This window comes from Aristolochia californica, unplaced genomic scaffold, assembly GCF_029961685.1.
Source record: "Aristolochia californica isolate CCGP_79_NKW_82.1479 unplaced genomic scaffold, dmAriCali1.0.hap1 SCAF_15, whole genome shotgun sequence".
In the NCBI taxonomy this organism is placed as follows: Eukaryota; Viridiplantae; Streptophyta; class Magnoliopsida; order Piperales; family Aristolochiaceae; genus Aristolochia; species Aristolochia californica.
The window spans coordinates 19,411,119-19,433,310 of NW_027181826.1; the positions used below are offsets into that span (position 1 = coordinate 19,411,119).

General features: G+C 39.8%; 1 protein-coding gene across 4 annotated transcripts in view; it reads right to left on the bottom strand.

Annotated features, from left to right (window-relative positions):
* Window positions 1–22,192, bottom strand: part of LOC137951418 (histone-lysine N-methyltransferase CLF) — a 34,312-nt gene that overhangs the window by 6,681 nt on the left and 5,439 nt on the right. For all 4 annotated transcript variants that reach the window (XM_068798064.1, XM_068798065.1, XM_068798063.1 and 1 more), the window contains exons 4-9: window positions 15,869–16,024; window positions 7,896–7,980; window positions 7,552–7,692; window positions 7,409–7,456; window positions 7,260–7,334; window positions 6,444–7,159 (exon numbers count right to left, since the gene is read on the bottom strand). In XM_068798064.1, coding sequence (XP_068654165.1) covers window positions 6,444–7,159; window positions 7,260–7,334; window positions 7,409–7,456; window positions 7,552–7,692; window positions 7,896–7,980; window positions 15,869–16,024 — 1,221 coding nt within the window. The remainder of the gene's footprint in view (window positions 1–6,443; window positions 7,160–7,259; window positions 7,335–7,408; window positions 7,457–7,551; window positions 7,693–7,895; window positions 7,981–15,868; window positions 16,025–22,192) is intronic.

The window sequence follows — 22,192 nt, forward strand, 5'->3', positions numbered from 1 at the left end:
TGCCCAAATGACCAACTCCACTACGACAGAATTTTCATCACCCAGATCAGCATTTGGACCAGAAACAAATTTCTAAAACTTGTTACTGGCAACCCAATTTTTTGGATCAAGATCCTCTTTGAAGAGCTCAGCACTAGATGGAGCCTGACCAACTAGAGCACCACTTCAGGACGACAATACCAAGCCTACACTCCTGCTGGTAACTCGGCCACTCAGTACCGCATCGACTCCACCTGTTGCCTGCTGCCCAACCTGGGCAATGATGATTGTGACTCATTTACGTCACTCCCTCCATCTGACACAGCCTCAACCTTAATTTCAAAATTCAAAAACCTGCTCCAACCACTCCAACTGCCAGCTTGACTGTGCAGCCACCAACACCTACACCTGGTACAAGTGTCCCCCACCCACTCCCCCTCAGCAACACATGAACCAAGAAACCTTTTGCCAAGAGCAAAAAGCAATCCCAGCCCTATTAACCAGTCTGATTCACATCCTAATTGCACAACTGCCAGCATACCTTACACAAACTGCAACAGACTTTTTTCTAGTCAACAAAACAACTTTTGTCGGCTGCCGACCACCCATGAAGATGATTCCCCAACCACCAAACAGCATGGCAAGGACCATTCTAATGTGCCATTCACCTATCACCTCACCAACCACTGGACGGGTCACGAGAGAAGCCTCTCTCAATGCCTGGCATCAACCTCATCCATAACTGACAAGTCAAACCCCCTAAACCCATCAGCCAGTTTCCTTTCACATATAAACACCACATGCAATCCAAAAAAGCATCCCCCTTGCCTTACCAATTCTAGAATGAATGCGCCCCCCCCCCCCCCCCCCCCAACCCCCCCAACCCACCTTCCTCCCCACTACATCAATCTGACAATGAATCCTCCACCCCACAACCAATTGTCTCCCAACTAAGCTTCATCTACCAATCCTCACTATGACTACCCGGACAATTCCTCCCCTCCCCTGCTGGCTACTTACCAAAGAAAGGAAGAGGTCAACCCAGGAGAATCCTCCACAGAAAATCCAGTAAACCATAGCAATACCCTGTCAATCCCACCACTGGTTGGATTTCCGTTCCCCTGTCGGGAAAGAGATTCCATAGACTTGTTGCTGAACTTCAATCAGAGGAACATAAATATGATGAAAATAATAGGTAATAAATGATGGAGCTAGCCAAAATCATGGGAGTTGTGTACAAAGGAAAACTTTCAGGGGTTGACAAAGATGAGGGAATCCCAAAATCCAAGAAAAAATGATCATTACTACTTGGAATGTCGAAGGAATCGGCACCCAAAGTACCCGAACCACATAAGAAATATCCTTTCCACTAGTAACACCTCCATTGTCATCCGCCAAGAGACAAAGGCACAAGTCATGGACCATTCGACCGCGCAAGATCTGAGCAGCTGCCAACCTCAAGCAAACTGTTGTCAGTCAATGCAACTGGCACTCAAGGGGTATCCATATCCTCTGGGATTCCAACTCCATTGACATTGTCAACGCTTGCTTTGGCATCCACTCCATTGGTCTCCATCTCCAGGAAAAATACTCTGGCATTCTTTGGTACCTTGCTGGTGTAAATAGCCCCACACAATACAGAGACCATCCGGGATTCTGGGACAAGCTTCTTGGCCTCTTTCAACTCTGGCAGCACCCTTGGCTACTGGCTAGATACTTTAATATCATTCGCTTTAGCAATGAAAAGTCCCCCCCCCCCCCCAAACAAAAAATCATCCTCAATGAGGGCATTTGCTTACTTCATTGGCAATTGCAAGCTAGAAGAAATCAACCTCATTGGGAAAGCATTCCCCTGGTTAAACGGACAGTAGCGGCATGTCTTTTCCAAGCTTGACAGATTCCTTACAAATGGTGACTAACTTAGGCTCTACGACAACGCTAGTGGGATGGATCTCAAATTATGTTGGATGCAACCACTGGCCAATCCAGCTGGACACAAAATTTGGATGTTGGGGTGCCAAGCCATTTCGATTTGAAAATTATTGGCTACTTGAGAAAGATTTTATTCCTCTTCTCATGGGCTGGTGGAACAACCTCAATCATGAGCAACCCCCAACTAGAACTTCCCTTACAAACTGAATCTCCTAAAAAGTCCAACCTCAAGGTTTGGTCCTCGGTGTTAGGAATTAAACGCTCTAATTCCAAACTATCGAGAACAATAATAATAATTGCGGAAGAAAGGAAAAGCAAGCACGAAAACAAATAACAAGATTTATACAGGTTCGCCTCAAGCTGAGACTACGTCCTATCTTCCGCCACAACAGTAATCCACTATGAAGATAAAATAGTTTACAAGAGAAATCGCACACTTACAGGTGTTTCTCTCTAACCTCTCGGGTTGCAACTCAAGATGTTCTTCGGATTAAGATGATTAAAACCCTAATGGCAACGCCCCTCAATTATAAAGAGAAAATTAGGGCAACAACGATACAAGAGTAAAATTTCGAAACTGCCCTTAATGAAACAACAACTACTAGTCGAGCAGAGAAAGTATCTCTCATGTCCCAAATTGCCAACCTCGACGGTGTTGAGAACTAAGGTTCCTCACTCCCACTGAATTTTCTACTCGCATTTCTCTCTAAACCAAATTTCAATTTTCCCTTAGGACCTATTTGGAACCCACAGAAAAGAAAAGAAAAGAAAAGGGCAGAGAGTTATCGAAACAAGAGAAACTATATTTCTCTTTCATTTTCTCTCACATTTTCCATGGGCACCCAAATAAGATAAAAGAAATCTCTTTTTTTTCTTCTCTTTCTCTTTCTCTTTCTTTTCTTTTCTCTTCACTTTTTGTGTTCCAAACACAGCTTTAGTGACAGATCCAATGGGAACAGCATGCTCACTTCAAGTGGCTAACTAAGGGCAACAAAAATACTAAGTTTTTTCACTCTGTTGCATCAGCCAGTAGAAGGACTAACCGAGTTACTTCTCTATGCATTAACAATGAAGTAACTTCGAATAGAGACTTCATTATTGTTGCTCTCATAAGACTCGTCACAAATTTAGACTCTTCACAGATTTATACTCGGAGGAGTGCACCAACCAGCCCAAGCTACAACATATCCAGCTCTCCAGAATCTCCCCCTGCGTTGCTGGACTATTGGAGCTACCCTTCTCCCCCAAAGAAATTGAAGTTGCTGCCCTTGATTGTGCCCCTGGTCCCACAGCTTCAACGAAAATTTTATAGAAGTTGTTTGTCAATCATCAAGGATGATCTTATCGCCATGATCCACAACTTCCACTAAAACAGTATCACTTATCAGGCCATGGAGACCTCCTACATCGCCCTCATCCCCAGAAAAGCCAGCATGGAGCATCCCCAAGGCTTCAGACCAATCAACCTCATTCCCAACTCCTATAAAATCATTGCTTGGCTTCTTGCCCAAAGATTCAAGTGAATCCTCCCAATGATTGTCCACCAGGGTCAAAGCGCACGTGCGAAAGGACGAAGCATCTTGGATTCATCCATGGGAGCGCACAAAATCCTAGACCACTTCAAATGATCTAGCTTGCCCAAATTTGCCCCCAAGCTTGACCTTGAGAAGGCTTTTGATCGCTTCAATTGGCAACTATTTGATAACATTCTTGAGTGCATGGGATTCAGCATCCATTGGCAGTTTTGGATCATAAGTTGCATCCGTTCAGCTTTCTACTCCCTCCTCAACAAAACTTCTTGTGTTTTCTTCCATGGCTCCCGAGGAACTCGGCAAGGAGATTCCCTCTCCACTTTCTTCTTTAACCTAATAGCTGAATACCTATCATCCATGATATACTCGGTTAACAGAGCAAGATGATTACAACCCATCTCCAACCAAGCTAAACTTGACATTGCATTGCTCCAATTTGCTAATGACACCTTATACTTTGGGGAAGGCACCTTCAAGCAAGTCAGACGAATGAAAACTCTCCTCAGCCTCTTTGAGCTATCTTCGGGTCAAAAGATAAATTGGCAGAAAACCACTCGTATGGGGTACTCCATTGACATTGGTGAGCTCAACTATATGGCTGCCTACCTGGGCTGCTCACTCAGCTCTGCACCTAGCACCTATCTGGGTCTTCCTCTAGTTGATGGCCGGAAAGCATTTGGACTCCCGTGATCGCAAAATTAGAAAAGTGGGTGGCTACATGGAGAGGAAGACAACCGTCTAAAGTTGGCAGGCTCGTGTTGTTGAAGTCCTACCTCGACGGAATTCCGAACTATTTCTTATCCCTCCTCCCATGCTCTGCCTTGATCTACCACCAAATTGAAGTTATGAAGAGGCAATTTCTTTGGAGAGCTAGTGGTGAATTCAAATACCACCTCGTTGGTTGGACTGACATCTGCAAGCCCAAATCCATGAGAAGTCTTGGCATTCAGCTCACAAAGGATATGAATTCTAGCCTCCTCATCGGCAGCGGGTTGAAGACCAAATTTTGAACAGATAGGTGGAGAGGAATTGGCCCCTTGCAGCTTCCTATCACTCATTGTTGAGCATCACTACGCAATGTACGGCAATGTTGCTGAAGTTTGGGGCCCCAATGGACGCAGGAATCTCTACTTCTGTCATGGGCTTGACGATTACGAGGCTCTTGATGCTTGCAACCTCATTGAGGACCTAGGCTCACTCAAAATCTGTGCACGTTCCTGATAGGATGATCTGGATACCAAACACCAATGGTGTGTTCTCGGTCTCCTCAGCACTGGTGTGTTCTCGGTCTCCTCGGCATACACCTATCTCAAAGGGTGGAATGCAGCCCCCAACCTCATTGACGCTGCAATTATTTGGAGACTATTTGCCCCACCAAAAGTCAAATTCTTCCTCTGAATAACGTGCCTCAACAAAATCTTAACGACGAACAACCTTCAAAAGCATGGCAACCTTACCTCCTTGTGCCCTCTACCTGTTTTGCAAAGCCGAAGAGGAATGCGTCCTTTGTCCGTTTTGCAAAACTAAAGGAAAATGCGTCGACCACTTGCTCCACCAGTGCCCATTTGCATGGAAGGTCTGGTCCCATCAACTCAACCGAATTGGTATCCACTTCTGCCTCCCTAAGACCTCACTTATACTTGTCTCAAGGTGTTGAAAGCAAACATCCCAAAGTTGGGTAAAAATCTCCTCTCTTGCTGTCTAGCTCACATTCCTTAGTGCCTTTGGAAAGAAGAAACAATTGTCGCTTCAATTGCAAATTCCGAAGTATGGTGGAGGTCTTAAACACGATTTTTGGCCAAATATCCTCTTCGCTCTACACTAGAAAAGAAACGCTCAGAAACGCTCCCCTCCGCTTCAACTAGCATGTTGTGGCCCAAATGTTCGTTCTAACCCTGTTGGTGTTCCCAAACTCAACTTGGACGGAAGTGCCATTGGCAACCCCGGATTGGTCGATTTTGGTGGAATCATTTGGAATTCATAATGACAACTAATGATTTTATTGTTCTTGGTCTTCTTAATAAATACTTATTCATTGTGATCGTCTATTTGTGTAGAACTTTGCTTCAATGTAAATAGTTCACTTTCTAGTCCCACACATCCATTGTCAAGTTGCCAATCTACTTCACAAAGATAAAACAACAATGCAAAGAAACTAAAAGAACAAACAGAACAATATTTGTAGACTGAAATTGCAGTTGAGAAGAATTACAGATCTTCAGTTCAAGGCTCCGAATCTAATAGTATTCAGAAAGAAAAACCACTGTTAACTTCATCAACTCCACATTCGACTTCATGTGTCGACTTACAAATACCAGAAACAAAGGCATTGATGAAGATAATTCATTTATTTTTGGTGTTTAAAATTAATAATAATTCATTTGTTTCAATAATAACTAAAGAATGTTTCCATGTGTTTTAAAGATCATTGATTGGATTATTACAGGAATAATTCTTTAGTTCACTACAAGTCAAATCCTACTTCTGACACTGTCCAACAACACAGCAAAGACAAGTTAATCTTTGCATTCCAGTCACTATGATTTACAAGTCTCAAATAATGAATACCATATAATGGCAGCAAGAGATCATGCAAATGACGTTGTTTAATATTTATACACACTAAATTCCTTGATGATCCACATGCACGCATTTAAACACCGTCCCTTTCTTCTGTTTGAATTTTGCGGCCATAACACATTAAAGGGGCTGAAAATTTCATACATAACAAGGATTGGGACAAAAAAAAATCAAAGAAGTCTAAAGCATTAATTTTGTACATGAAACACAGATCTATGGTTCTCAGTTGTCCTCAATCCCAGTCAAAGATTTGCACAGGTCTAGACTCTAAGAAATAGGCTAACTAATAGCATTCAGAGCAACAACTTGACATCTACATAAACATCTGTATCTTGGAAGAGTTTAACCAGAAAACAGAAGAGTAAAATCAATGTGAACAAGCTCATAGAAAAACTCCTAACAGATTCATGAGAAACTGACCTGTTCCGTCCAAAAATTTCTATTCCTTTTCCAAGTAGGCCCTTCTCAATAGTTTTCCACTGTGTATCACAAGAGAGTAGTTTGTGTTTACACAAGTTTTCATCAACATATTCGTCTTTTCTTGTGATTCCTTTACAACTAGGAGGAGAAGGATCTTCAGTTACTACATCAACTAGTTCATTCTCTACGCCAACAGAACTAGAACTTTTATCATGATGAACAGCAAAATCCTTCCTTCTAGTTTTTCTAGCAACAGGAGATTTTGGTAGCTTCTTCTGTGAAGACATGATAGCATCTTTGCATGCCTTATGTGAATTAGACCTCAGTTTCATGTCTCTTCGCCAAGCATGGGACCTACTAACAATTGAATCAGAGTCAGAAGCCACCATTTTCTTTTGTCTCTTCCGCATGCAGACAAGAACCCTCTCTGCGTCTCTTTTGTTGTTTTTCTTGTGGAGCCCAAACTTCCCAGCTTTCGAGGGAGATAAGGAGTGGTGTGGTCTTATTTCTGATCCACTGCTTTCAGATACAGCTTTCACATTTGAAACACTACTCTCACTCTGATGAAACTTTGGCTTTCTTCCAAGAGAGGGACCAGCATTCTTTTTTCTAGGAGGTATCCGATCGCCACCGCTACCAGATGCAAGGAATAGCTTATGCTCAGAACAGTCAGCTGCTGGAAAGCTGATCACGGCAGTGTTTTCAGACTTCAAGACCTAACAGAATATTTATCTTGATAATATATGAGGAAATAAACACAAATGATGGAAGTCGTGTAGAAAAATTGAATTTGTCTCAGAACGGTTAGATACAAACCATTCGATAGCATTGAACACCACAAGGCATGCCTTTTTCCTCATCTCCGGAGTTCCATGGAAGTTGTTTCTCTGCCTGAAACAAGCAAACAAATATATTTAAGAAGCATATGCATTAAGATAATGCTCCACTTAAGAGTTATAACTTACTGGAAACACTAGATCCTGAGAACATCCATGTAACCTACAATCAAATACCTGCGGAACAAAAATAGAACAATAAGGTTATTATGGATGAGGAAAAAACTATTCAGTTTCACGTTAATAAAGCCCTTATAATATCTGGAACTAACCAGACATCTTCGACAAAATAGATTGTCGAAAGAATCCAACGCTGCATCCAAATCTTTATCGGCAAATGCATCTTCTGTTGGAGCATCTGCATTCCCCTCTGGCTCACTTTTTTCTCTCTTGAGAAGACTCTCATATCTTGCCTGTATAAGATGTTTGATGTTGATTCATTCCTCTGTAAAGCCAGCACAAAATGAATGGGCAAACGGCCAAACCCAAGTTTACACTAACTTTGCAAGCTGACATGTTAGGGAAAAGTAAAAAGGGAAAAAACTCCTATGTGTTCCTTCCATATATATTACAACTGACAAACCAAAGTGAGCATGACAAGATCAATGGAACATACCTTAACATCACAAGGTTTTCTATCAAAAGATTTTGCAAGTGAATCCAATGCTTCCTCAGATAGTCCTAATTTTTGGAGGGTCATCCTGATATTGCAGAAAATAAAATAATAAACTACAAAATAAAATAAAAAAATATGTTGGTGTATTATAGAAAATGTCTGATATGTAAATTGGTAAATTGGGTGTAAGGGGGATACACATACAAGGTTGAAGTAATTGAGGGTAGAATAGTCTTAGTTGAATCAAGTTTTTTTTTACTGTTGCGGAATTAAAGTAAAAAATATGTAAAAAACAGTCAGAACAAAATTAAAATACAAAAATTAACATAAAAACAAAGAAATCTGTCTTAAAGACAACTAAGACAGAATTCCCACGGTAACCAAAATTGGACATCTTTTAATAAAGGCACTCTGATGACAGCTTATGAAACTACCAATAGCCTTCTCGAAACATGAAGCCAGCACCTTAGTATTATTTTGTAAGCACTACATAGGAGCTAAATAGGTCAAAAATCTGTTGAAGGCGAAGCCCCATCAATTTTTGGGAACAGTGCAATAAAAGCAGAACACTACTTTACAACACTACCCACTATCAAGGAAAATTTCAAACATTTTCATAATATTCTGTCATATAATCCCAGCTCATCTCGTAAAATTCAGCCCCAAATCTATCTGAGCCCAGAGCCTTATCATTGTGCAAAGTTTTGATCACAGAGTAGATTTCCTTTTCAGTGAACCTATCCCCTAGTTTGCCTGCAGCAGTAGCATCTAAGAGAAATAAGAACTAGATTTGAAGCTTGTGGACATATTAATAGCTCTTTGGTGTAAAACTCTTTATAAAACGTCATGAATTCTTCTTCAATCTGCTTTGAGCCAACAATTTGCTGTCCTTCAATCTGAAGTAGCTTCATAAAATTAGTTATCCATGAGAAGAGGGCTATCTTATGAAATAAACAAGTATTTCCATCTCCTTCCTTGAGCCTCTTGTATCATGAACGTTGCTTCTAATATGCATGTTAAGGAATAGTCCCATATAGATTAGTGAGTACAAAGATCTTGAGTTTATTAGTTGGAAAAGAGGTTTCCTAAGTTGGCTAGTCATTTTGGGATGGGCATTGGACCCAACTTAACATTGTATCAGAGCAGGTACTCATATGTGGGCCTACACTTAAACTATCCACTTATAGAGCCACAAAAGAGGGCTTACACCTAAACTATCCACTTGTAGAACCACAAAAGAGGGCCTACACCTAAAATTATCCACTTGTAGAGTCACAAAAGAGGGCCTACACGTGAGGGGGAGTGTTAAAGAATAGTCCCACATGGATTAGTGAGTACAAAGATCTTGAGTTTATTAGTTGGGAAAGAGGTTTCCTAAGTTGGCTAGTCATTTTGGGATGGGCCTTTGACCCAACTTAACAATGCCTAATCTTGAGTAACAACGTTCTCATTTCCCTCCGTCTATCCCCAATATGGAAATCCATTTATAAGCTGCTTTCAACCTTCAAGGTTGCAACCTCCTTCTACCCTGGAAAAGGGAGGACTCTTCTTTTCTGGGCCGATGAGTGGTGCGGTTCCCAACCCCTTTCAGAGGAGTACCTCAAGGCTCTCCAGGATTGCTATGGACTTATCGTGCTCGTTAGCGGAATCATGGAGTAATCAATCTTGGAGTCTTCTCTTCTGTCGGAGCCTGAACGACGATGAAGCTATAGCCTTTTGCTCACTTCTATCCAGCCTCAGTAGTACCACCATTTCGCGAGCAAGTGCAAGATAAATTGACTTGGAAGCCTAGCATCAATGGTATCTTCACAATCGCCTCAGCCTATTCCCACATCAGGGAGGATGACCCCAGTCTGCATGAGCACAAGGCGAATCTCGCCTGGAAATTCTCAACACCTAGCAAGATGAAATTCTTTATTTGGACAGCCATCAGGGAGCAAATCCTCTCTGCAAACAACCTTCACAAGAGAGGCTTTACCACCCCTGATAATACCTACCTTCTCTATAGCATATGTAAGGAATTAGTTCAACACGTTCTACTGTATTGTGGATTTTCATGGAGAATTTTGATGACAATCTTCCAGAAAATTGGCATTCAAGTAGGCCTTCATCAAGATCTATTTGGCTCTTTTGAGATGTTGTTGGGGACTCGTCTGCCTAAAATTGGCAAAGTTCTTCTCTCTGCAGGCCTTGCTCACATCCCATGGTGTCTTTGACTAGAGCGAAATAACCAGAGATTCAATTCCAAGTTCAGCAACCTGGATAGTACGGTCTTTTGAGTTGTGCGTATGATCTCTAGCTGGCTCCACACCAGAAAAGAATTTTCCCTCGGGCCAGTGTTTCCCTTTGATGGAATTAGTGTTTTCTGGCCCATAGGGCAGGCCCTCAGAAGATTCCGATCATAGCAGAGTGGGGGCCTCCCCCTGCATTAACTTGAACTTCGACGGAAGTGCTTTGGATTGCCCCGAACAGGCCGCGGAGGAGGGGAGGCGGATCTTTAGAAATCATAGAGAAGAGATTGTTCTTTCCTATGTTGGGCCAGTTGGTATTGTTGATTCCAGCACTGCAGAGGTGACTGCCCTACATTTTGGATTGAAGATTTTCAAGGAGCGTCTTCAAGGGAAGTCGCTGATTGAGGGGGGCTCTAAAGTTGTCATCAGTTGGTGCTCTAGTTCAGCCTCCCCCCCTTGGTGGCATTGGCCTATTATTTCCTCTACTGCAGATATTGTAACCTCAGTTACTTGTACATGGAATCACATTCCTAGATCAGCCAATTCCTTAGCTGATAGGTTAGCTAAATTTGGAACTTCCCAGCAATCTCTCATTGTTTGGGACAATTCTCCCTCCTTGTAATCTTGCTTTTTTGAACCTTTTAATATAACTCAGCACTAATTCAAAAAAAAAAAAAAAAAAACATTCTCATATTCCTGCTTGAGATCAGCACAAAGGTCAATTTCATGTGAGGATAAAGGATAAATCTCTTCCAGTGTATCTAGAACTACTATTTGCTGCAGCAGATTATCTTGCTTAACTTTGAATGTCGTGAAATTCAATGTAGTCCAAACTTTAATTTTCTGCTTTAAAAGTTTGAGTCTCATGGTAAAACTTTTTATGCATAACCAATACTTAAATGTCTTTCCACCATGCTTCAAGGAATCCATAAAATGATTTACAGGCCATCTCTAACTGAAAGGGTGATGGTCCCAAGATAATTCAGTAAGATCTAGCACAAGAAGAAAATGACAAAAGAAGGGTGTGATAGAGATCTGCAAATCAATGTTGGAAACTTTGATAGATAGTCACCATTAGCTAAGAATTGGTCAAGTTTAAAAAGAATTGGAAGTGATTATCCATTAGACCACGTAAATTGAGTATAATAAAAGTGATTACGGCAAGGCCAGTCTTTAATCAACTCATAAATCACCGCATTGCTGTAATATTATTTGACAGTGGTTGCTTCTCATATTAGAACCTATTGCATTAAAGTCTCCTCCCAAAGCCAAAGCCCATCCTAACTATGAATCATGAATTTAAGTTCATCTCAAAATGACAATATTAGAATGCATCAAACCATAGACCATGCAAAAAGCCAAAAATCTGAATTATCCAATGGATTTATTCTCATAGATTATGAGTAAGAACCTTTTAATAACATCAGAAATTGGCATCAAGCATATATCCCAGGCCAAAAACATACCCGCCTTAGAGCCCACTGATATAATATATCCCAGCCATACTCCATTTGGTAGATCAGCACTGACGAAGATATAAATCAGGAAGTAAGCTCCATCTCTTGCAAGAAAGTAAATATGTAATGGGTTTTTTATTTACCATCTAGTGTCATTCTTTTAGCCAGATTTTCCAATGCCCTAAATTCCAACTAATAACTGTCATAAACCATTATTTCAGTACTTGAAATTCTTTTTCCAGCCTGCAAAACTCGCTCACAATACCATACTCCACAACACCTATCACAGATGCAAAATTTAAAATTTTCCCACATAATATCATCTACATCTAATTGCTGACTATTGGCTTCCAGTCAGTTAGCTTGCATCCCAGCATCACACTATTCAATTTTTGTGCATCGAATGTTAGTGAAACCAACTTCATTGAACCGTTATCTACGGAAGTATGTCCTGGTAATCATAGGACAATCAACTGTATGGTTATTATCCACAGTCACCCCTAAACGTTACTCCTGTTTCATTGGCTGAATTTTTGCCGTGGTAAACAGTGCTGATATCTTGATCTGCTTGAATCATTCTGTCTTCGCCATTTGCATTCAGGATTACAGTGCTATCTTCTGGTTGTCTGACTACTCCTGATTGTCCGGCCCTAGAGAGTAGCCACGAATTTAAAGGTGATGGCTGAAAAAGGTTTGTGGCTTATGTGATGGACCAACCCAATCTGGGAAATGAGGTATAGCCATTTGCGCTTGTGATACAGAGTCTATGTGATTGTTTAAATAGGCACATGTGATGTCTGCTAGACAAGGCCATAATTAAAAAGTTGAAGTGGCTCATAATTGAAGACATTTATCAAATCATGGCACACAGTGACGTAGGGTTCAAGACAGACAAATGTGTGGTCAAAATCATGGAAAAGACACAAGTTGAATGACACAGGCTGAGTCACTTCCCCTACAAACTCACTGGACTGAATCAACTCATTCGTGATTCAGGCGTATTCTACATCTGGCTGTTTGGTTTGCTTCACATTGAAAGAGACTTAGCAAATATGGCTCAATATGTGGACAAGCATGACTTTTTTTGTTTTTGAAATGATGCACACTTAAGATATTAGCCTCCTTATTGGTCATCCAAATTATCCCCAATCCAGCTCAATCATGTCAACTCCCTTCCATGGCTTCACAATCAATAGCTATAACCTCTCCAATTACCCCCACAGTAAGCTGTAGAGAATGTGTATACATAACTCCATAAGTAAGCCCTTCAATTCATATCAGCACCCATTTCAATTCTCGATTGACCCCACTTCTCCCCTAATGACAAAACATTTAGGGCAGCATTCTCCATTTCAGATTTTGATTGCAAAAAAATAAATAGGTAAATGACTTGATAAAACACACAAAAGCTTTTTGTTGAGATTCCATTGTATTTTTGCCTAAGTAAAGAGGCTAATACCGTTTTAGAGTCACACAAATTAGAAAATTCCAAATAATTTCAATCTTTTTTGCACAAAAGAAGGGTCAAGAGATACTCGATATTGGCATTCACTATATGGTTGTTCAGTACTACATACTAGTTTGTTTTGGCTTCTGTTGCTAGCGGAAATTGTTGTCAAGTAATCAGAGGCGTAAGATTGTTTAAGTTAACTACCTTCAGTTTGAAAAATCCTTCAATTTAGAGAGATAAGACACTAATTTCGACCAATCTAACCCCATTGAGTCAACTTCTAGAACAATTAGAAAAGCGACTACGATTTCCTCTCTCATCTCCATGAGTTCCCTAGACATCATCGAATTTTGAAGCAAAAAAACTCATTGTTCCAGCATCTTCATTCGTCCACGAGTGTGAAATGCCTTCAAAACTTGTTTCATTGTGTCTGGCAATAATGGAACAAGTATTCTCAAAAACTTCGTCAAGTTGTAGATTTGAATGAGATTTTAACTATGAAGGAATCTCCCCAACATATTGGCCAATCTAACCCCATTGAGTCAACTTCTAGAACAATTAGACAAGCAATTACAATTTCCTCTCTCGTCTCTATTCCCTAGACGCCATCGAATTTTGAAGCAAAAAACTGATTGTTCCCACATCTTCATTCATCCACGAGTGAGAAAAGCCTTCAAAACTTGTTTGATTGTGTCTGGCAATATTTAAACAAGTATTCTCAAAAAACTTTGTCAATTTGTAGATTGGGATGAGATTTTAACTGTGAAGGAATCTCCCCAACATATTGGCACAATGTAAACCCTACACTCCTTAACAATAGAAAAATTGCAGCACAAATTCATGATTGAGAGAGAAAGGCTAATCTCACATTGCATTACACAATAATCCCTTCAACGATCATCTCCCAATGCTCTGACTCATCCGTCTCTCAAAGCAAATTGACACAAGAAAAGAGGGGGAATTCAACCTCTCTCCATAGGAAGTTGTTGAGTTGAAGTAGAAGTCTAAGCCTTTTTAGGAAAAGTTTCAATTTCATAATCCTAGGAGTAATACAATTATTTAATGAGAACTAAAGAAGGCAAGTAGAGTTCCAAAACCTTCACTCCTTTCTCTTTTCCATATGTCACCTTGTAAACAATCAAGCACATACTCTAACTAGTCTCTTCTTGTTAGGTATCTAACCAATACGCAAAAAGCTCTAGACCTAATAGAAAGCAGAAAATTAGGCCCTTAAACCAATCTCATACAAGACTGGCCCAACCCGACATCAATTCTACAAGTTGGGTCCCACAGGACCATAACACTTCTCTACCTCGTACAAGTACATCTTAATCCCATTCATTGATCAAACTCCCAATTCTCTCTCACGATGAAGAGGATATTAACAATTGGAATCAAAGTAATTCTTCCCACAAGATAATGAAGAGATCTAGTTATCATGCAAGTTCTCCAGTGAATGGAAACACTATTTGAGAGTCAAAAGAGGAGTTTCTACATGGATTTCCAAATTTTGAACATTGTGCACAAGGTTCAATTGTAGGGTCGTAGAATGACAGAACTATTTTAGACGTAAATTGGTGGGTTGGCTGTGAGAGAGATATGGGTAAAATGTACAAGTAATTGAAGGTAGAATAGTCTTGATTGAAGCAAGTTGACATAGGAAAAGATCAAAGAATCCAACCTCTCTCAATAGGAAGTACTCAAGTTGAAGTCATAAGTCTTTGCAGAGAAAAATTACAGATTCATAATCTTAAGTGTAATACAACAACTCAATGAAAACTAGGGGATCAAGTCAGGTATCCAAAACCCAAAGTTATTCTTATTTTTTGTCTCTTCTTGCAAGCACTTAAGCATGAGCTCCAACAAGTCTATTCCCTTCCTCATACGAACACATCCTAAGCCGACTTGTTGATCAGCTTTCTCACTTCTCTCTCAAGTCATTCAAGGTCTTAATGTAATATGCTCAAATTACTGTTATACAACCCATCCAATCATGAGCTAGGTGACTAGGTCCAAATAAATCCAGTTCAACCAGATTTGCCCCTCAGTTGACCTAGAAAGATGTCGTATGATGTCATCTATTTAAAAAAATAAACATAAAAATAAAGAAAGATTAGAGGTAAACTCCTGCAAACTCAATGCTAGAAAAAGGAAGCAGAATCCCACCCCTTCCCCTTCCTTTTCCCAATGAAGGAGAGTCAGGGCCCTCCCCCACTAGCAAAGAGATGAGGGAAGGCAGGGTGGATCTCCCCCTCCTCCTTTGCCTCTTTGTTAAAAACAGAGAGATCGAGTAGCCCCTTCCCTTCCCCCTCTTCTTTTCATTGCAGAAGGGTCTCACAATCCTGCTTCAAACAAAAAAGAGGCATGAAGCCCCATCTATGCAATCAAAGAGAGTGAGGGGATAATGGTTTTATGTAGTTCATTGATTGAACCGCTAAAAACCAACCAAATCCACTGGCTTTTCCCCTCCCCCAAGTTTGTACAGTCACAGGCTTAGACAATGGGGGAAGGTCCAATTGAACCTAGTTCAACCAACTCGTCTGGTTCAGGTTTAATAATATTTGACTTAATGCAACATCAATGAGATAACCAGCCCAAATACCAAGGTAAAAATGTTTCTTTCTAATGCTTCATAACAAAGTATTTTCGAAATGGTTCCTCACTATAAAAAAGGGAAGAAAAAGGAGATAAAATTCTTAACTAATAACAGAGAATAAACAATACTAAAAGCCAAATATCATGCCCTAAAATGCATTGAAGAAAATTACTAAAGATATTCACGTAAGTAGTATAAATGTGCAGGACAACTTCTACACTTTTAACACTAATACCAACCAAAGAATATAATCCTCAGTCTCCCCAAACTCTTTCTTTTCCTCTTCCTCCTCAATTATTTCTTCCTCACTGTCACTGCAAATTAAAGCCTCTCCACTATCATAGTAAATTCTCCTGCGACCAACAACAGACTGATCTTCAGTCATTCTTTGATTCCTGCACCAATTTTTTTACAAACAACATTTTAGCATACCAATTGAGAAGAGAAAGAAAGAATACATCTCACTAAAGTAAAGAGCTGAAAACAAAGATAGGAGTAGAAAGATTTTTATCCATATAAGCCCACATCCACCAACTACACGCAAAATTAATCATCAGGAAAATATCATCGCCTACCATACAGAACCCTTTTTTTAATTCATGCCATAATAAGGTAAAACAGATTTATTAATTTTTTGACAAAAGCTCATATCGATCGCACTATACGCAAGACTAATCATCAAAAATATATCATCGCTTACCACATAGAGACCCCCTTTTTATTCATCCTCCAAATAAAGCAAAACAGAAAACTCTAATAAAGAAAAATTTGATCCATACACTAGTTAATTCATCAAAAGTCACTAGTCAACAACAACTAAATCAGCAAAAAAGGGCAAGGATTGTAACAAGAGGGAAAATAAATCGTGACATCTAAAAGGAAAGAAGAGAAAAGGGGTGCCTCCTTCCTTCTCTTCTGCCTCCTCTCCTCTCGCTGCTCTTGCCAATTTTCACAATGAAAATGGTGAAAACTCCCTCATAGCGTTGTTCAATTAAAAGATCAATGATTCTTGTCCATCACCCAAAAGGTTCACTTGGAATGGAGTCTTCCCACTCCATTATAGATCAACATAGAATAGGGGAATTAGAGCACCATGAGTCTAATAACCATTATGGATTGTCCTTCCCAATTAGGCAGAAAAGCCACCAGCTACCACATAGGAATGAGACGATTGGCTTGTATGAGAATTCCCAGAAGGTCAAAATCCAATGACCTAGTTCATGTAACTTGTTTAAATTCCACCTGATGATGACAATGATGCTATTCGGAGAAGCAACACGACCTTCCAATAGAAGCTTATAGGGTAAATGAACATAAGAGTCAAATTTCTCAAGCCCATGCATTTCGGACTACGAGTGGTTCAACCAAAGTGGTCAATTGCATGGCTACTCTACATCAGAACAACTATGATTAACCTTGTCTACGAAATAAAGCTTCAACGTATTAAGGAACACTAACAAACCAAAGCCGTTAGACAAGTGCTTGGGAATGTACAGTCTAGACAAAGCCTTATTGTCATTGAAATGGACAATCTTGCATTATGTTCTCCTATAGTGGAATGATGAAATCATGAACTGTGAGTTCTCCACCCAGATCTCCTTCTTGCAAACTCTTTCGTCATCACTAAGGAGAACAACATAAAGCTATGTGAAGAACATGCATCTAACTACTACTATAACCTTGATGAAAGACTGTTTCTCCTCATTAGCAACTACAATCTTGATTGCATTTCTGTCTGTTACCATATTTTGGAATTTGTATTAATGTTATTTGTTTAGATATTTACATGTATATATGTTAATAAGTTATATGGGTTAGATTGTAATTAAACCCATGGACAGTTGTAACCTAAAACTAATATTATGTATAAATAGAAAGAGAAGGGAAGAGGAGGAACGCTCTCCTGTTTCTAAGAGTATCATTCTTGGTTGTTCCATCAGCCATCGGTGGTGATCTTTGTTGCACTCTCTATCAACATGTTTGACATGGTATCAGAGCCAGCGTGTTGTTCTTCCACAGTTTTCTTTCCTCTGCTGTGAGGGTGAGTTTTTTTTCCGCCAAGAGTTCTGCCGAGCACGACTTTTTCCGTCAAGATTTTTTTTTCGCCATGGGGAAGAGGACGACAACATCCCGAGTTGATTCGCGTCGTTTCTGGGGACGTTTTCGAATCTTTTGGCACTGTTTCCGGAGAAGAAGGAGAGCGGCTGCTAGGGAAGAGACTCTGTTGTCTTCTGAGTCGTTCGGCGCAACGAGGATGACAGATCCCGACGTCTTTAGCACCGTTTTCTGAGTGGTTGTCTTCCGAGTCGTTCGGCACGACAAGGACGATGGATCCCGACGTCTTTAGCACCATTTTCTGAGTGTTTGGTGCCGTTTCCAGTGAAGAAGGAGCTTCCACAGTTGCCGAGTGTTTTAGCGTCGTTGCCGGGGATGAAGGCGTTTCGGCACTACATAAAAATTTGATTTTCCTAAGTTAGGAAAATCAAATCAAGCGCCGCCTGGTCAACCGGACCGGCCAGGCCAACCCAAACCGACCAGCAAAAAAAAAAAAAAACTCGGGATTGGAGTTCTGAGTTTGGACTCTGAATTGGCATTTTCAGCAAGGTTTGCCCTCAGATTGCTGCATCTCTGCGTGGATTGTTGTATTTCATCATGTCGTCTGACAAGTTAGATGTTTTACCTATTCGGTTCACGGGTAAGGACTACTCTACTGTAAAACAAAGTAAGCTCAACACAGGAACATCTTAACAGCAATCAAGAAAAAAGCCAAAGCTGAACCTTATTTCAATACAAAACTAATTTTGTCCCACCACACGCTCTTAGAAGAGCTTCAATGGCTTCTGGACTTACAGAAGAAGAAACTAAAAAAACAGGACAACGAACAGGGAATAGGTATTACTCTGGATGCCCATTGCTGCTGAAGAATACCTTTATTTATAGGTGATTTGCAGCACTGAATCGAGGAAGACAGCTGGGAGACAGCTGCGGAAATGAGAGATAGGAAGCTTCCTATCTCTTCCGGCGCCGATGGCGGCCTCTGACCGCTGCGACGGTCAGTATAAATTTCGTCTCTGTTTCCCGTTGCTTCCATTAATTCCCTTTCACACTTGAGTCTTTTAATTTTCGTTCATTTTTGGGTCTCCCATTCGTGACTAAGGGTCTATCAACACGTTTGACACTGTCAAGCTCATCAATCCTCATGATTGTACCTTCATATTTGAAGATTTTAGAATTTGCTCACAAGAGAGCCACCCTTTCCTGCATTTTCTGCGTGCCACAACCATTCATCCTTTCTCTTGATCTTCCTCGTCCACCAGCTTGAACTTCCCTTGCCCTCAAGATGTTGCCTTGGATCGACATCACCAATCCTCCCTTCTTCTTCACCCTCAATCTTGCTCCCCATTCGCCCTCTCTCCTCTCACTATCTCACTGTACCTTACAAAAGGGGTTTAATGTACCATGAACCATGGTGTTCCAACCCAAACTAGAGCACTTGAAAACCCGAGTTAGGTTGCCTAAGTTAAGCTAGGGCCTGCACGTCAACTAGCTGCCTCAAGGCAAGTCCAACCCCTCAACCTGGCCGGGTCGACTTGGCAGGTTGGAAGGTTGGAACACCATACAGTGAACCAAAAATTTTATTTTTTTTTTTGGATCAAATGAACCAAAAGTATTATCTAGCATTACCTTTAGCAATGCATTCTTTTCACTATAATTATGTACATTGATTATATAAGTATCAATAGGAATAGAAGATATCCAAAACTAACACAAATGACCAGATACAACTAAGACAAACCTTCATGCGTTGTTAGATTAATGTAAGAACCGATACTCTATTCTACCGGTATGTATTGATCAATATTTCAACATATAGCCCGACATGAGCCCCACTAGGGCTAAGGGGGGGAGGGGAGGGGAGGTTTGTCAACAAACTTTGCACATGAACTTCAAATATGTACTGGAAAACAGTTTCCAGTGTAAGTGCCCCAAAATGAGAAAAATATCAAAAGCAAGAGAATGAGTAACTTGTAATAATATACTTAATTAAAACATAATACCAAATTAGGTAAATCAAACTTGATTACTACACTAATAAGTAATTTATATGTATAATTAAAATATATTAATATAATAATTAATTAATTAGATATTGTATTATTTAATGATTGCAGTTTATTGTACATTAATACAGTAATTACGTGAGCCAATTAATTGTGCACATGATTAATTATAAAAAATAAATAAAGTTAAAAATAAAATAAATGAATATAATAAATTAAGTTATTAATTTATTAATAACATAAGATATACTTTAACATAAAAAGGAATGATTAAACAAAAAGAATTGATCAAATGCTAACTTTAACACACTATATATTTTTACGTATAATTAATTAATAATATTTTTCCGTTAAATTTAAAACCATTGTTTTATTAATTATAAAAATGGGTTAATTAAACCATAATAATTGATCAAATTCTTGATTTAATAATATTTTAATTACCACTATTAAATCACTAATATAATACAGTAATTAAAAATAAATATAATGAATACATAAAAATACTATTGATCAAACGCTTGCAATATCCCTTTTTTTTAAACCAAGTTGACCTGGAGTAACTCGGCTGAACTCGGGCAAGTCCGGTCCGAGACTCGGGCAGAACCAGGCTGGTTTAATTTTTCCAAACTTAGGAAAAATTAAATCGGCACAATGCGTGTTCTTCCTCACGACGTTGTGATGGAGGCGGCCCTAGGGGGGGCGCTGCTGCGACGAAGGTTCTACAACAAAGGCGGCCCTGCTATGGAGACGATGCTACGCCAAAGGTGCTACAACAGAGGGAGAACAAGAGAGAAGAGTGCAGGAGAGATAGAAAAAAAAAAATCTGCCTCACGGGACGACATGTCCCGACGCTTCATCCGGATGATTTCCAAAAAACTACGGAATCCTAAATCTAGAAATTAAACCTTGGGCATCATCTTCGTATTTATCTAGTTCATCAACATGAATCGGGTGTTGGTGCAACACTAACGACGTCAGGAGATGAACTAAGTAATGTGGCTGAATTTCATCTCCTGATACAAGTTGACTAACCCCCCTAGGTGGACAATGGAGTTTACTGTGAGTTTACTGTCACAACCACAAAATTAAATTATCTCAGTTGTTATTTGCTAACAAAATTGTAACAGCTGACAGTTAGTTGATTCTTATCTCTAAACAGTTGTATTCAATCTTACCTAGAAACATTGTTCTTGAACGAAAATGCAATATTCCTGCTTCAACTGGATGCGTACATTCCAAAAACAAATCATATCCGTAAGAGAACCATAATTTGCTATAAAATGTAGTTCAATGAACTTATATTTGATTAATTAATGAACTATGAAGCATAAAAGTCAATGTCTATTGAACTCATTTGCACCATGCTTTTCCATACACCAACTACTAAAGCCTAACAACGGGCTTGGATTTCACCTAGATCTAGGTGCCCCAACTCAACAAAATCTGGAAAGGAACATGACTTCAAAATCTAAAAGGGGCTCAATCCGTTACAACCTACTGAAAATAACAGTTATGAGACCCCAGGAGATCTGGTACACATCCCGCCAATGGCCAGATGTTGGCTTGAAATTGTGGATATTTGTGATTTGGTATGCTTAAAATTAGCAATATTTCTATAAACAACAAAAGATCCTTTTTTTGTCTTAGTTTGCTCACTTTTTTACCATAAAGATTAAATGATGAAACTTTTAAGCATTACTGTCCAAATAAAATGGTTAATCCATATTTGATTCAAATCCCATCAGATCGATTGTTGGACTTCAATACAACAACATCCTAAAGAGGTCTGAACATAACCACGCTGGCAAAATAAATACGACCATGACCCAGTTCTTTGGTATCTAGCCTGTTGTCAAGCCCACTTTATATCCATCAAGTAGATAGAGAGCAGCAACAATAACAAAAGATATACAAAATGAGATAAAATACCAAGTAGTGCATTCATTTTCCCAAGAAAGTTAGCACCGACAGAGTTTTCAATCATTACATATCCCACCTAAACTAAGACCCAACCAAATTCTTGAATAACAAACTAGACAGCAATAAGAACAACCAACAATTAACAAAAGGGCCTAAATACTAAATAACTTTGTTCTTCCCAAATCATTGTGGGTGGGTGATTGAGAATGGCTACCAGTACAAGAACAACCAAACAAAAAACATAAAATACCAAGCACGATTGCTCTTCCCCAATCACCATAGATGGGGTGATTGAGAGCACTTTCAACTACACCCTCTTCTAGGCCAGCAAACTAACTACTTAACCTTCTCACTAGCTCAATCATTAGAAACAATTGGAAGTTCATGGCAGATCATGCCGCCAAACAAAGTATCGAGCCAACTGTGTGGTCTCCACCCAACTCGGGCAAACTCAAACTCAATTTTGATGGTAGCTCCAAGGGTGGGTAACCCTAGCCCGGCCTTTGGAGGCAGTGTGCTCCACAATCACATGGGGAAGATCATCCTTGTACTTTCTGCTTCATTTAGAATTTTGGACTT